The sequence below is a fragment of the Salmo salar genome, chromosome 17, assembly GCF_965601325.2.
Source record: "Salmo salar chromosome 17, fSalSal1, whole genome shotgun sequence".
Classification (NCBI taxonomy): Eukaryota; Metazoa; Chordata; class Actinopteri; order Salmoniformes; family Salmonidae; genus Salmo; species Salmo salar.
The window spans coordinates 55,920,447-55,935,602 of record NC_138307.1 but is presented as its reverse complement, the minus strand read 5'-3'; the positions used below and the strand labels follow the sequence as shown (position 1 = coordinate 55,935,602).

The window sequence follows — 15,156 nt, the reverse complement described above, 5'->3', positions numbered from 1 at the left end:
TCAGTTTATTAAGTGACATGAAAAGTGGCCAGCCAACTCAGGCAGGCTGCTGGCCTCTCTCTGGTGGGCACTGTGAGGAGCCGCCTGACACATGACAGCTGCTGATAAGATTATTCAATAACGGCTATTGCCCGGTGTACATGAGTCATTGTGCAATAGTATTCCTTCACACCTCTGACACGGCGTGTGCTGTTTGTTGTTTTGATGCATGCAGCTCTAGAGAATATATATATAGTGTGATTGTCCTAGCCTTCCCTAGAATCAGAGTCCCTATTCTCATTCTAGTGTATTCCATGGTCTGAGAATGTATTGTCCACTTGCATGTCTCCACACCGCCTCATCTTGCTGTAGAGTGATGGCGTCCAGCTCCCCCATGGTGAACGGGGACATCTCCCGGGGTCCTAGCTCTCACCCCGGCCACATCCCCTCCACAGGCACCCTGGAGGAAACGCTGCAGCAGATGAACCATCTCATCCAGGAGAACCGAGACCTGAAGGGTGAGACATGGAGAGGGGACCAGAATGTGTTTCAGCCTTAAAGCTTATTGAAAATCTACTGTATGGGGCGGAGACATTGGGATGTTATGGCATATGAGGTTCTGATTGTCTTGCAATGGCTGATTATGTTATTGACTGCTCTGTCAGTGTGTGTTTTACAGTAATGTCCTCTCTGTGCATCTTTCCCTGTAGAGGCGCTGAAGCAGACTAACATGTCGATGAAGGAGCGCTTCGAGGGTTTGTCTGTGTGGAGGGAGAAGCAGAGGGAGGAGGAGGAGTTCCTGGAGGGGAGGCTTGATGAGGCGCGCGGCCGTGTGGAGGCCCTCTCCTCGCACAACCAGGAGCTCAGCATGAAGGTGGAGGAGCTGGAGGGAGGAGAAGGAGAGGACAGGTGAGAGAAAGGGAAGGCTAATGTTCACAAGGTTAGTTCTCTGGCTAGACCAGACATTCAGCTTATTAATAGAGAAATGAATGTTTGGAGGATGGATGACTATCTGTAGTTTTAGCTAGATTTTGTATAACAAAAGAAGAGACTTGGAAAATAACGATGGAGTGTGTGTGTATATATACATATACAGTGGGGCAAAAAAGTATTTAGTCAGCCACCAATTGTGCAAGTTTTCCCACTTAAAAAGATGAGAGGTCTGTAATTTTCATCATAGGTGTCACAACCGTCGTCAAGAATGGACCAAGGCGCAGCGGGAATGTGGATACTCATAGTTTCTTTTAATAAACTTAAGTAAAGCATCCACAGGCAAAACAATAAACAAATACTCACAACGGCAACAGTGTAGCAGGCTCACAAACGCAGTGCTCACAAACAACTACCCACAACCCCAAAGAAAAAACACACACTCCTATATAGGACTCCCAATCAAAAGCAACTCAACACACCTGCCTTCAATTGGGAGTCCAATCACTCACACAACATTTAACAAACACAAACCCCCTGCCACATCCTGACCAAGACTAACACAATTATGCCCTCTGCTGGTCAGGACGTGACAATAGGTACACTTCAACTATGACAGACAAAATGAGAAAGAAATCCAGAAAATCACATTGTAGGATTTTTTATGAATTTATTTGCAAATAATGGTGGAAAATAAGTATTTGGTCAATAACAAAAGTTTCTCAATACTTTGTTATATACCCTTTGTTGGCAATGACACAGGTCAAACGTTTTCTGTAAGTCTTCACAAGGTTTTCACACACTGTTGCTGGTATTTTGGCCCATTCCTCCATGCAGATCTCCTCTAGAGCAGTGATGTTTTGGGGCTGTCGCTGGGCAACACAGACTTTCAACTCCCTCCAAAGATTTTCTATGGGGTTGAGATCTGGAGACTGGCAAGGCCACTCCAGGACCTTGAAATGCTTCTTACGAAGCCACTCCTTCGTTGCCCGGGCGGTGTGTTTGGGATCATTGTCATGCTGAAAGACCCAGCCACGTTTCATCTTCAATGCCCTTGCTGATGGAAGGAGATTTTCACTCAAAATCTCACTATACATGGCCCCATTCATTCTTTCCTTTACACGGATCAGTCGTCCTGGTCCCTTTGCAGAAAAACAGCCCCAAAGCATGATGTTTCCACCCCCATGCTGAAACCCCACCTCTTTAAGGAATACCTAGGATAGGATAAAGTAATCCTTCTAACCCCCCCCCCCCCCCCTAAAAGATTTAGATGCACTATTGTAAAGTGGTTGTTCCACTGGATATCATAAGGTGAATGCACCAATTTGTAAGTCGCTCTGGATAAGAGCGTCTGCTAAATGACTTAAATGTAAATGTAAATGTATTCTTTGGATGCAATTCAGCATTCTTTGTCCTCCAAACACAACGAGTTGAGTTTTTCCCAAAAAGTTATATTTTGGTTTCATCTGACATTCTCCCAATCCTCTTCTGGATCATCCAAATGCTCTCTAGCAAACTTCAGACGGGCCTGGACATGTACTGGCTTAAGCAGGGGGACACGTCTGGCACTGCAGGATTTGAGTCCCTGGCGGCGTAGTGTGTTACTGATGGTAGGCTTTGTTACTTTGGTCCCAGCTCTCTGCAGGTCATTCACTAGGTCCCCCCGTGTGGTTCTGGGATTTTTGCTCACCGTTCTTGTGATCATTTTGACCCCACGGGGTGAGATCTTGCGTGGAGCCCCAGATCGAGGGAGATTATCAGTGGTCTTGTATGTCTTCCATTTCCTAATAATTGCTCCCACAGTTGATTTCTTCAAACCAAGCTGCTTACCTATTGCAGATTCAGTCTTCCCAGCCTGGTGCAGGTCTACAATTTTGTTTCTGATGTCCTTTGACAGCTCTTTGGTCTTGGCCATAGTGGAGTTTGGAGTGTGACTGTTTGAGGTTGTGGACAGGTGTCTTTTATACTGATAACAAGTTCAAACAGGTGCCATTAATACAGGTAACGAGTGGAGGACAGAGGAGCCTCTTAAAGAAGTTACAGGTCTGTGAGAGCCAGAAATCTTGCTTGTTTGTAGGTGACCAAATACTTATTTTCCACCACAATTTGCAAATAAATTCATTAAAAATCCTACAATGTGATTTTTCTGGATTTTTTTCCCTCATTTTGTCTGTCATAGTTGACGTGTACCTATGATGAAAATTACAGGCCTCTCTCATCATTTTAAGTGGGAGAACTTGCACAATTGGTGGCTGACTAAATACCTTTTTGCCCCACTGTATATATATATTGTATGGGTATAATGCTGGGCAGACTTTTGTCTTATCTGCGCTGTGTCACCTCCAGGCCGAGACAGCCAATCAGACTGCAGAACTGGAGGCACTGCGTGCCCAGCTGGTGCGTCTGCAGGCTGAGAAGAGTGACCTGGTGGCCATGAACTCTGAACTCCAGCTCAAGACAGGTCAAGGGTCAGAGGACGACTCCTTCATAGAGATCAGGATTGCTGTGAGTAACACTCACTCACTCCATCCATCCATATTATGAAGGTGTGTGTCCTGACTTTAGCACTGCTCTGTGTGTGTGTGTGTGTGTGTGTGTGTGTGTGTGTGTGTGTGTATAGAGAGAGGATACTGGAAAGGACCTGTATCATAATGAAAGGGACCCCAGGTATGACATGAGTGTATCCAGGCATGAGTCTGAGGAGCTGACTGTCAGCCAGCTGCTCCAGTCCCTGAGGAAGGAGACCCAGAGGGTGGAGAGGCTACAAATGGAGCTCCAGGCTACCAGATCCAGGTAGGCCGCATTTCTGCCTAGGCTTATGTTTGGGTGGAACCAAAAACTGATGTTCCTATGTCTTTCAGAATCACAGAGCTGGAGGAGAAAGTAACTAACACGGAGAGCTCCACACAGACCTCACTACTGCCAGAGGTGCTTTCCCCAGCACTAGCCACCACAACATGTGGTACTGAGCCAGAACCAGAGGAGGAGCCCCAACAGAACTCTGGGAAGGAGAGGGTAGATACACAGATAAGCTCTTACCCAGCCTGTCTCTCACCCTGTAAGAGCAGGGAAGTTAATAAGATTGAAATGTATTAATGTACAGTATGTAATAGGGATTTTCCTGGTGAATAAAAGAAGTCACAGATAAAGTAAATCAATGTGGTTTAATAGAAGTTGGAACAGGGAGACACCTCCAGCACAGAAGCAGGCCCTTATATTCTAATCTCACAGCACCAATGTTCTGTAAACACCCACCGAGAGGCTTGTAGGAAGTCACAACATCAGCTGCTACAGAATCACAGTGTCCCAGAATACAATAACAATCGGTGTCCTTGTACCTCCAGTCTGGCATCAATCACCATCAGCTATGAACAATTCATAACATTCAGTATCAAGTCTAGTGACCATCAACCAGAAGGTTTCCCAAATAAAACACTGGAAATCATGTGTATTACAGAAAGAGAACATAAATATGCTTAGCATTGTTAATTACTCTTAACTGGATATTAACTTTATTCATCTTACATTTCCCCATTACAATGTCCTAACCCTTAGCTTCTCGATCAGAACTGTCAGTTTGTTGGACTGTTGCCTGTTATGTGTCAGGCTGCATCAGAGGTGGAGGATCTGAAGGCTCAGATGATGAGCCTGTTTAGTGAGCTACAGCAGGCTCAGAGCAAACTGGACGAGGCAGAGGGCATGAAGAAGAACCTGCAGGACCGGTGAGAGAGATGGAGAGGAGAGAGGGAGAGCTACATAGACAATGAAAATGTGCAAACTATGCTAACCTTTGCTCATTCCCTTTCCCCCAATACCACCCTTTTGCTTTGCCTCTGTCCCTCTCTATCTCCCCATCCCCCTCTCTCTCTGTAGATGTAGGGATGTGGAGCGTGACGTGGTGACTCTGACAGCCCAGCTGGTAGAGAAGCAGGAGGTACAGAGTGAGAATGACAGACTGAAGCTGCAGGTGGACAGTATGAAGGCCCAGAGCCAGCTAGAGCAGAGGAAGGCTGGAGAGGAGAGGTGGGACGACAGTCAAGCATGCACACACACACACACACACACACTCTGACATATGCCTACTCCCTCTGACACTATAGGCCATTCCCTTGGGTGGGGTCTTGGGACATAAATTCCCTGCTCCTCTTTTGAAATCATCCCACTCCCCCTATCAGTTTCCACTGGTCAGTGCCATGAGTTTCTATATCCAAATACTCCTTAGTCATCATGAGTCAGTTGCCCCTCCTCCTCTCCTCAGGACTAACCTGACCCAGCTGAAGGATGCCTACACCAAGCTATTCGAGGACTACAACGAGTTGAAGCAAGAGAGCAAGAACAGAGAGGTGACCACACTACTTAGCCTCTGTTAAACAGAAATCAGTCTAGTTTGGCACATTGCACTGTTTTGTCCTTTGTCAAAATGGTATGGCATGGTGAATGTGATGAATCTGACCGTTGCCCTCTGTGTGGCCTCCAGCCACTGGTCACTAAGGAGGTGGGAGACCTGCAGACCAGACTGGACGCAGCAGAGAAGGCCCTGGCTGCTAAGCAACAGCAGATAGATGTTATGAAGCAGGAGATATATCAGAAGGAGAAGGAGCTGGAGACCATCTCTGTGTTTCAGGCTCAGGTAGGTTTTCTGTGTGTGTTCTCCATCTAGTTGTGTGTGTTCTCACACTTGGAAAAAGGTTCAAACATTCTAATTTAATTGTACTGAACTCTGTGTGAACATTTTGGAGTTATACAGCAACTTAAAAGTGACTGTCAGTGAAGGAAGTTTCTTTGTTAAACCAGCAGTTAAATGAAGGCTAAGTACCCTCCCAAAAAAGTCTAACAACAGCTTATATTTTCATAAAGTGAAATAGGCGCAGCTTTTCTTTTTCCCCAAAAATATAACATTTATTTTTACTTCTACTCAGACTCAGTGGCTTGATATGAATATGCAATGGAAAAAATAATTAAATGAAACACAAGAAAGAAGGCAATAGGCAATCTTAATTCAAGAATGGAATAATCAGCCGTAATATCAGCAGTATGCCTTCTGTGTGCAGTACTGGTATCTCCAGCGACGATCTCTGAAAATACACAATACATTTTGAGGTAAACATTCTTGTTGTTGAAACCTCTTCCCCCCCACCAAAATCACACACACATTGTACTCACTCATGAGGATTGGAATGGTAGCTTCCGGCCCCAACTAGGTAGTTCTGGCTAGGGACATGCCAAGAGATGTCCTCATCAAAGTTGTTGATGTAAGGGGTCCACTGACACTTCAGGTTACAGTAGCTGATGGCTCGACAGCAGTAGAACTTCCACCTGGGATTGAAATCATACATGTATAGTATAACACACTGATCACAGTCAGGATTATGTCAAACCTGGATTCAAATATTTGTTTTCTTTCAAATACTTCAGCTGTATTTGATGGACCCAATGGAATAGTCCCAAAAGTGCAAATGCTGCTCATATGGCACTCCGAGCAGGCTAAATCAACCGCTCAAAGTATTTGAAAAAAAATAAACAACTACTATTTGAACATAGGATGTAACATAGGATGTGGTAAACGGTGAGGTCTTCTCACCTTCTGTCCTCATGGCGGTTGGAATGATAGCTGTTCATCCCGGTGAGGACATAGTTTTTGGGGCATTCAAAGGTGAACTCCTGGTCGAAGTTATTGACGTAAGGAGACCAGTGGCATATGGGCTCATTGACAAACGTGTTTGTGCACTCAAAGCCCCACACACGGTCTTCATAGGCGTTGTTATGCTGACTGAAATTAGATAGATCAATGACAATGCACATATTAATGGTTGAATTGATTTGAAAACAAACATAAATTGAAGGTTTAATTTGTTGATATGCCCAGTATCAACAGTGCAGTACAGTGCAGTGCACCTAGCAGTGTTGTAGTACTCGAGACCAGATATTCAGTGTCTCGGTCTTGTCTTGGTGTCGGATACATTTGTACTCGGTCTAGGACAGTGAGGACTCATTCAATTCTTCCAGAAACCAGCAGAGTAAAAAAACTCATATCATCTTCCATTCAGTCACCACATAAAAACCACTTCACCGGGCCAAATATATACATTCCTATCTTGAAACATTTTAATAGTCTCTTAACAGCCTTTGAATCTATTATAGACATATTTGCGCAGTGGTGAACCTATAGGCCTTCAATGTAAGACAGGTTAGTACAGTGGTGAACCTATAGGTCTTCAGTGTGTGACAGGTTAGTACAGTGGTGAACCTATAGGCCTTCAGTGTGTGACAGGTTAGTACAGTGGTGAACCTATAGGTCTTCAGTGTGTGACCGGTTAGTACAGTGGTGAACCTATAGGTCTTCAGTGTGTGACAGGTTAGTACAGTGGTGAACCTATAGGTCTTCAGTGTGTGACAGGTTAGTACAGTGGTAAACCTATAGGTCTTCAGTGTGTGACAGGTTAGTACAGTGGTGAACCTATAGGTCTTCAGCGTGTGACAGGTTAGTATAGTGGTGAACCTATAGGTCTTCAGTGTGTGACAGGTTAGTACAGTGGTGAACCTATAGGTCTTCAGTGTGTGACAGGTTAGTACAGTGGTGAACCTATAGGTCTTCAGTGTGTGACAGGTTAGTACAGTGGTGAACCTATAGGTCTTCAGTGTGTGACAGGTTAGTACAGTGGTGAACCTATAGGTCTTCAGTGTGTGACAGGTTAGTACAGTGGTGAACCTATAGGTCTTCAGTGTGTGACAGGTTAGTACAGTGGTGAACCTATAGGTCTTCAGTGTGTGACAGGTTAGTACAGTGGTGAACCTATAGGTCTTCAGTGTGTGACAGAGTTAGTACAGTGGTGAACCTATAGGTCTTCAGTGTGTGACAGGTTAGTACAGTGGTGAACCTATAGGTCTTCAGTGTGTGACAGAGTTAGTACAGTGGTTGAACCTATAGGTCTTCAGTGTGTGACAGGTTAGTACAGTGTGGACTTTTTAGAAAACACAAAGGGCCAGTGGTGTAGTGCAGGGTATACGCAGGTATAAGCTGTATGGGTCATGGCGTATACTCACTTCTTAATCCCTACTGATGTGTGTGTGTGTGCTTGGTTGGGACAAGCATGAATTGACAGGCAAGCTGCAGAAGTACTCGGAGGCTACAATTCCCCATCGTTTATCAGTGCAATTTTGACGGCCAACTAGCTGAAAAGGTTTGAGAGGGTTTATCTAATGTTCCTTGGTTAGATTTTAGCTCATCTTGCTCTGGCTTGCATGAGTTGTTGATCTTGTTGTTGATGTGCATAACTGAGGGGGAGAGAGCAGACCTTTTCATGGTGGTTTGATCAAGAGGACTGTAAAGTTCCCAAATGTAACAGGACTCCCGTGGTGTTTACATATTTGCAGAAATCCATTCAGGTGTATTTTGTGGCATTTGGTGAATGTGTTCTAATTATCTAAAGTCACGCTGTTGCTACTGACTGTAAACACAGTCCAGTTCAGTGTGAATGATGGAAGGTCCTACTGACTGTAAACACAGTCCAGTTCAGTGTGAATGATGGAAGGTCCTACTGACTGTAAACACACAGTCCAGTTCAAAGTGAATGATGGAAGGTCCTACTGACTGTAAACACACAGTCCAGTTCAGTGTGAATGATGGAAGGTCCTACTGACTGTAAACACACAGTCCAGTTCAGTGTGAATGATGGAAGGTCCTACTGACTGTAAACACACAGTCCAGTTCAGTGTGAATGATGGAAGGTCCTACTGACTGTAAACACACAGTCCAGTTCAGTGTGAATGATGGAAGGTCCTACTGACTGTAAACACACAGTCCAGTTCAGTGTGAATGATGGAAGGTCCTACTGACTGTAAACACAGTCCAGTTCAGTGTGAATGATGGAAGGTCCTACTGACTGTAAACACACAGTCCAGTTCAAAGTGAATGATGGAAGGTCCTACTGACTGTAAACACACAGTCCAGTTCAGTGTGAATGATGGAAGGTCCTACTGACTGTAAACACACAGTCCAGTTCAGTGTGAATGATGGAAGGTCCTACTGACTGTAAACACACAGTCCAGTTCAGTGTGAATGATGGAAGGTCCTACTGACTGTAAACACACAGTCCAGTTCAGTGTGAATAATGGAAGGTCCTACTGACTGTAAACACACAGTCCAGTTCAGTGTGAATGATGGAAGGTCCTACTGACTGTAAACACACAGTCCAGTTCAGTGTGAATGATGGAAGGTCCTACTGACTGTAAACACACAGTCCAGTTCAGTGTGAATGATGGAAGGTCTGTGTGACAAATGGCTTGTTGGTATAAAAGTCTACTGTAGCTCTGATTGGCTATAGCCCACCGGTCTGTGTTGACTCCCGTCCTGGACAAGACAGATGTTTTTATTCGGTTTTATTTGCTGCAGTGTCTATTAATTGTCCAAACGCACAGCCTCTTTCCCACTTAATATTGCTATATAATTTTCACAGATGCCTTAGTATACGTAATTCTCAAACATTCTAAGAATTTATGAATACGTGAAATTGACCATCTAAGTGGTTGCTTGTAAAGGTTTTGTGTGTGTGTGTGTAATATTCTTCCTGGTGGTGTAGATGAACAGATTTTAATAAGATTTCATGTTGCTAAAATGCTGTCAGTTCCACTTTAAATGCAACAATGTTTCACACACAAGTTATTTTCAAAGAGATGGCTAAACACAGTTTCACTCACCAGATGATCATTTGAAACGTAACTTGAAAGTCTTCTTGAAAAGGGAGACGCTAACAAATTAGCAACAACATCCTCTTTGATAACACCTGCTGCAGCTGCTGCAAACTAGCCGACAACAAATGCTAGCTAGCTATAGACTGTGGGAAAACTACTGCTCGCTATTGCACAGTGACCAGTTGGCCTTCAAGAAGGCAGAAGTTTTTGTAAAAACTGTCCCACACATTAATTTAAAATGTGATTGGTTGATTCTACTGTCACTCCAAAATGTTGCCATAAAACAGTTTAATGGCATATGCCTTTATCTAGCTTCTGATGGCATAGGAATGGATGACTTGGCTAGCTAGATTTATCTCCCCAGAGACCAGCAAAGAAAAATCCAAGTTGGATCTTTTTTCTCTTTAGTGTTAAACCTTTCCAACAAAAATTGAAGAGATTAAATGAGAAAAATCTAAAATAATAATTATCATGTTAATATAATCATTCTTTTTTATAAATCCTTAGCCCTTGTCTAAAGGCTTAGAAGGCCATTGTTCCCCAATGTGTTTGGGTTAGTAATATTTGTAGAATGGCTCTATTTTCTCTCAGCATGCATTTTTTTTTAGTTTTCTATATGTCTAAAGAATCTGTTCTGAAATATGAACACAGATATACTGGACATTTTGAATTCTTGTGGTGGTGATTTTACACAATTACAACCATGGTCTTGAATTGGACTCGCATTTTTCTGGTCTTGACTCGGACTTGATTTGCTTAAGTCTTGGTCTTGAATCGGTCTCGCTTTAGGTGGTCTCAAATAAACACTGGCACTTACTGGTCTATGCAGCATAATGAGATCATTTTGTTCAAAATTGGTGATGAAAAGTAGAACAGCACTAACGATTAGAGAACACGTTTCATTTTGGGAATCAGTCAGTGAAAGTGCCGACGCAAAAAGAAGGATGAGGTATTCCACTTTGGTAGAATATTGATAGTAGGCAAATTTAGTGCCTTTTCTCACCTGTTTATGTAAGAGATGGATTGTTTTGAAGGGCAGTTAAAATGTAAGGGCTGGTCAAATTGGTTTTCCCATCGGACGCCTGCAACACACAAGCAAGGGCACAATAAATGAATACATGTACTGTAAGACAGCATCATTGCCTAAAGGAAGTATTTTAAAAAATAGTAAAAACAATTATGTAAATTGAGTGCAAAAAGCATAATCATATGATAATGGTAATCTGCACCTCCTAGACATTTTGGTTACTCACTCTTCATGTATTTGGGCTGTAAGCCAATTATAAATGTTTTCCTGATAACCAACCTCTTACACAAAGAAATGAACACTTCATTCAGCCTACAACTTAAAACAACAGCCTACCTTGCCCGTTGACCAAGACACCAGCAAGAAGCAGAATATAGAAATTGGGTCCGTTCATGGCTTCTCTGAGGCGTGTAGTCTTAACACAATAGCACAAGCAAGGGAAATGATCCATTTATAGAGCCACAACCAAGCAGTGTTCTTGGGCCATGTTCTTGTGTAATTTTTGTGTTTGTATTGCTGGCATCATTCCAAGTTTTGTTTCTGAGAAATGATGTTGCAAAACTGACATTTTTCATGAATTATCCCTCTTAACTTTATTAATCCCCCCAGGGGCTTATTGGTTTGCTGTTCCATAATTTTACAACATTTTAAAGAACATTGAATATAAAAATTTTTAACCAATACACTACATTCTGTTGATGGCATTCACGTTAATCTGTGCAACAATACAACCACGCCTTGTAATCATTGACACGTATAGACAAATGGTTTGTGTGTGTCCATTTGATTATGTGCATGTGTCATTTTTAATTGTGTGTGTTTTTTGTCCAGGCGGAGGTGTACTCCTCTGACTTATACGCGGAGCGAGCAGCTCGGGAGAAGATTCACGAGGAGAAGGAACGTCTGTTTGCTCAGCTGGAGTTTGTCAAGAAACAGAACACTCAGCTACAGGACGAGATGGACTCACTGGGCAGGTGCACATCAGATTACATATTGATAATATGATCACAGACTGGTCATATTAGGTTACGTTCACTGCCATTTTGGATCCACCGCCTGACTACAACTGGTTTCTGTAGGCAATCTCTGAGCGATATGCAGAGAAGACACATGCCACGTGGAGGCAACATGCAGGGAGCCAGAGGTACAGGACAGTACATTGCTTTAAGTCATTCACCTTGCTGAGAGAGCAGGGCTCAAGCCAGGGCACATCATATTGTTATCTGCCAATCAAATGTTATCTCGTATTTATTTGATCACGAAAACACTGCTCCTCCTCATCCCATCTCAAATTATTTACAACAATGATAATTACATAATTTATGCTGTGTGTGTGTGTGTGTGTGTGTGTGTGTGTGTGTGTGTGTGTACAGTTGTGGCCAAAAGTTTTGAGAATGACATAAATATTACTTTCCAAAAGTTTGCTGCTTCAGTGTCTTCAGATATTTTTGTCAGATGTTACTATGGAATACTGAAGTATAATTACAAGCATTTCACAAGTGTCAAAGGATTTTATTGACAATTACATGAAGTTGATGGTAAGAGTCAATATTTGCAGTTGACCCTTCTTTTTCAAGACCTCTGCAATCCACCCTGGCATGCTGTCAATTAACTTCTGGGCCACATCCTGACTGATGGCAGCCCATTCTTGCATAATCAATGCTTGGAGTTTGTCAGAATTTGTGGGTTTTTGTTTGTCCACCCGCCTCTTGAGGATTGACCACAAGTTCTCAATGGGATTAAGGTCTGGGGAGTTTCCTGGCCATGGACCCAAAATATCGATGTTTTGTTCCCCGAGCCACTTAGTTATCACTTTTGCCTTATGGCAAGGTGCTCCATCATGCTGGAAAAGGCATTGTTCGTCACCAAACTGTTCCTGGATGGTTGGGAGAAGTTGCTCTCGGAGGATGTGTTGGTACCATTCTTTATTCATGGCTGTGTTCTTAGGCAAAATTGTGAGTGAGCCCACTCCCTTGGCTGAGAATCAACCCCACACATGAATGGTCTCAGGATGCTTTACTGTTGGCATGACACAGGACTGATGGTAGCGCTCACCTTGTCTTCTCCGGACAAGCTTTTTTCCAGATGCACCAATCGGAAAGGGGCTTCTTCAGAGAAAATGACTTTACCTCAGTCCTCAGCAGTCCAATCCCTCTACCTTTTGCAGAATATCAGTCTGTCCCTGATGTTTTTCCTGAAGAGAAGTGGCTTCTTTGCTGCTCTTCTTGACACCAGGCCTTCCTCCAAAAGTGTTCGCCTCACTGTTAGTGCAGATGCACTCACACCTGCCTGCTGCCATTCCTGAGCAAGCTCTGTACTGGTGGTGCCCCGTACCCGCAGCTGAATCAACTTTAGGAGACGGTTCTGGCGCTTATTGGACTTTCTTGGGCGCCCTGAAGCATTCTTCACAACAATTGAACCGCTCTCCTTGAAGTTCTTGATGATCCAATAAATGGTTGATTTAGGTGCAATCTTACTGGCAGCAATATCCTTGCCTGTGAAGCCCTTTTTGTGCAAAGCAATGATGACGGCACGTGTTTCCTTGCAGGTTACCATGGTTGACAGAGGAAGAACAATGATCCCAAGCACCACCCTCCTTTTGAAGCTTCCAGTCTGTTATTCGAACTCAATCAGCATGACAGAGTGATCTCCAGCCTTGTCCTCGTCAACACTCACACCTGTGTTAACGAGAGAATTACTGACATGTCAGCTGGTCCTTTTGTGGCAGGGCTGAAATGCAGTGGAAAAGATTTTTGGGGATTCAGTTCATTTGCATGGCAAAGAGGGACTTTGCAATTAATTGCAATTCATCTGATCACTCTTCATAACATTCTGAAGTATATGCAAATTGCCATCATACAAACTGAGGCAGCAGACTTTGAAAATTAATTTGTGTCATTCTCAAAACTTTTGGCCACGACTGTATATAAGGGAATACCGTTACCATACCACTGTGTGTCTGATAGGTGGTGATGCCGGGGACTGGCAGCAGCAGGGGAATATACCGGAGCAAGTCTGCCCCAAGTGTAACGAGATCCTACCAGACCTGGACAGCCTGCAGATTCACATCATGGACTGCATCATCTGAGCCTTCATCATAGTCATCAGCAACAACAAAGACAACTGCCGCAGATGCACCTTACTCCGATTCTTCCTCTAGTTCGTCATCATTCGATTTATTGCAGAGTAAAATGCAGCCTTTATGCTTTAAAAAGTGCATTTATTTTGCAGTTCATGGCTATGTTGCTCTGGTCTATGTTTTAGAACATATAACTAACTATAATATAAAATGTATTCTTACAGAGCGCAACTAGACACTCATTTTTTTGTTAGGGGTGAAAAACATCCTGTAAAATGCATCACGTTTAATATACTGTTAGGTGATAAATGGAGAACTGGAATTTTCTATTTTAAGTGTGGTAACTCGTTTATTTTCTTTTGACAGCTGTCTGTCACATAGTTTAGAATTAACTCTTTAGCAAGAAACAATTTGGTTTATTAAATGCTTATTATGGATTTTCGGGTGGTTCAATTTAATCAAGCTGTTTCGATGAAGGTCATGAATAGATCATGATTACAGCATAGACATTTCGTTTTGAATAATTCAACGGAGGGAAGGATGCCCAAGACAGTTTTTGTAAATGTATATTGAACATCCATTTTATCCATCATAATCATGGTTTGTACATTTCATAATTAAACCTATGTAGCCTGCAGGATGTATGACTATGCAAGGGACTGTGTACTGTATTAGCTAACTACTAACTTCTGTATCCAGATGTATTTACAAATCCTGTGATTCTGTAATATAATTATGAAAATATGTAATAAAGGTGTTATTGGTACAGTAGGCTGTTTCTGTCTGTCTTTGTTGTTGCACACACATCTAGAGAATAAAACTCTGATCCACCTGAAAAAAATGCAACAGAGTACCCACCATGGATATAGAACAGAATCTGCTTTATATCTATGCTATAAAGCAGGTCGAGCTGCAACAAACACTCAAACTGGACAGTTTTATCTCAATCTCTTAATTCAAACACTCAATCATGGACACTTACTGACAGCTGTCTGCTTTGCGTGATGTATTGTCTCTACCTTCTTACCCTTTGTGCTGTTGTCGGTGTCCAATAATGTTTATACCCTGTTTTGTGCTGCTACCGTGTTGTGTTGTGTTGCTGCCATGCGATGTTTTAAATCTCTCTTCATCTAGTGTGTTTTGTAATTTTTTAAATATATTTTTTATTTTTAATCCCGTCCCCACAGGAGGCCCCTTTGTCTTTTGGTAGACCGTCATTGTAAATAAGAATTTGATCTTAACTGACTTGTCTAGTTAAATAAAGGTTAAATATCTTCAGATGTTTGTTCCGTTAGTACAATCCGGGTTCTTTGGGACTCACAGTAATCTAACCTATAACTCTTACTTTAACCTTTCAAATTCAATATGTTCTTGATCTCGGATCCCGATAGCACAAACCATGTTTGATATTCACCAACTGTGTGCAAATATTAGCACAACGGCTGTTGCC

General features: G+C 42.7%; 1 protein-coding gene and 1 pseudogene across 2 annotated transcripts; one reads left to right on the top strand and one right to left on the bottom strand.

Moving 5' to 3' along the window:
- The first annotated feature begins 90 nt into the window (after positions 1-90).
- Positions 91-14,477, top strand: LOC123728232 (optineurin-like; annotated as a pseudogene). Its single transcript, XR_014381180.1, has 12 exons — positions 91-497; positions 690-910; positions 3,256-3,414; positions 3,530-3,702; positions 3,771-3,924; positions 4,516-4,631; positions 4,783-4,932; positions 5,168-5,252; positions 5,387-5,539; positions 11,459-11,601; positions 11,707-11,771; positions 13,594-14,477. The product of XR_014381180.1 is annotated as an optineurin-like (transcript).
- On the bottom strand, positions 5,792-11,053 carry haaf (Hemagglutinin/amebocyte aggregation factor; the record flags this gene model as incomplete). Its single annotated transcript, NM_001141304.1, is given in 5 exon segments — positions 5,792-5,984; positions 6,073-6,225; positions 6,491-6,679; positions 10,604-10,682; positions 10,964-11,053. Coding segments are annotated over 5 exon segments (560 nt in total), but the record flags the coding sequence as incomplete, so codon positions are not given.
- Positions 14,478-15,156: the final 679 nt, after the last annotated feature.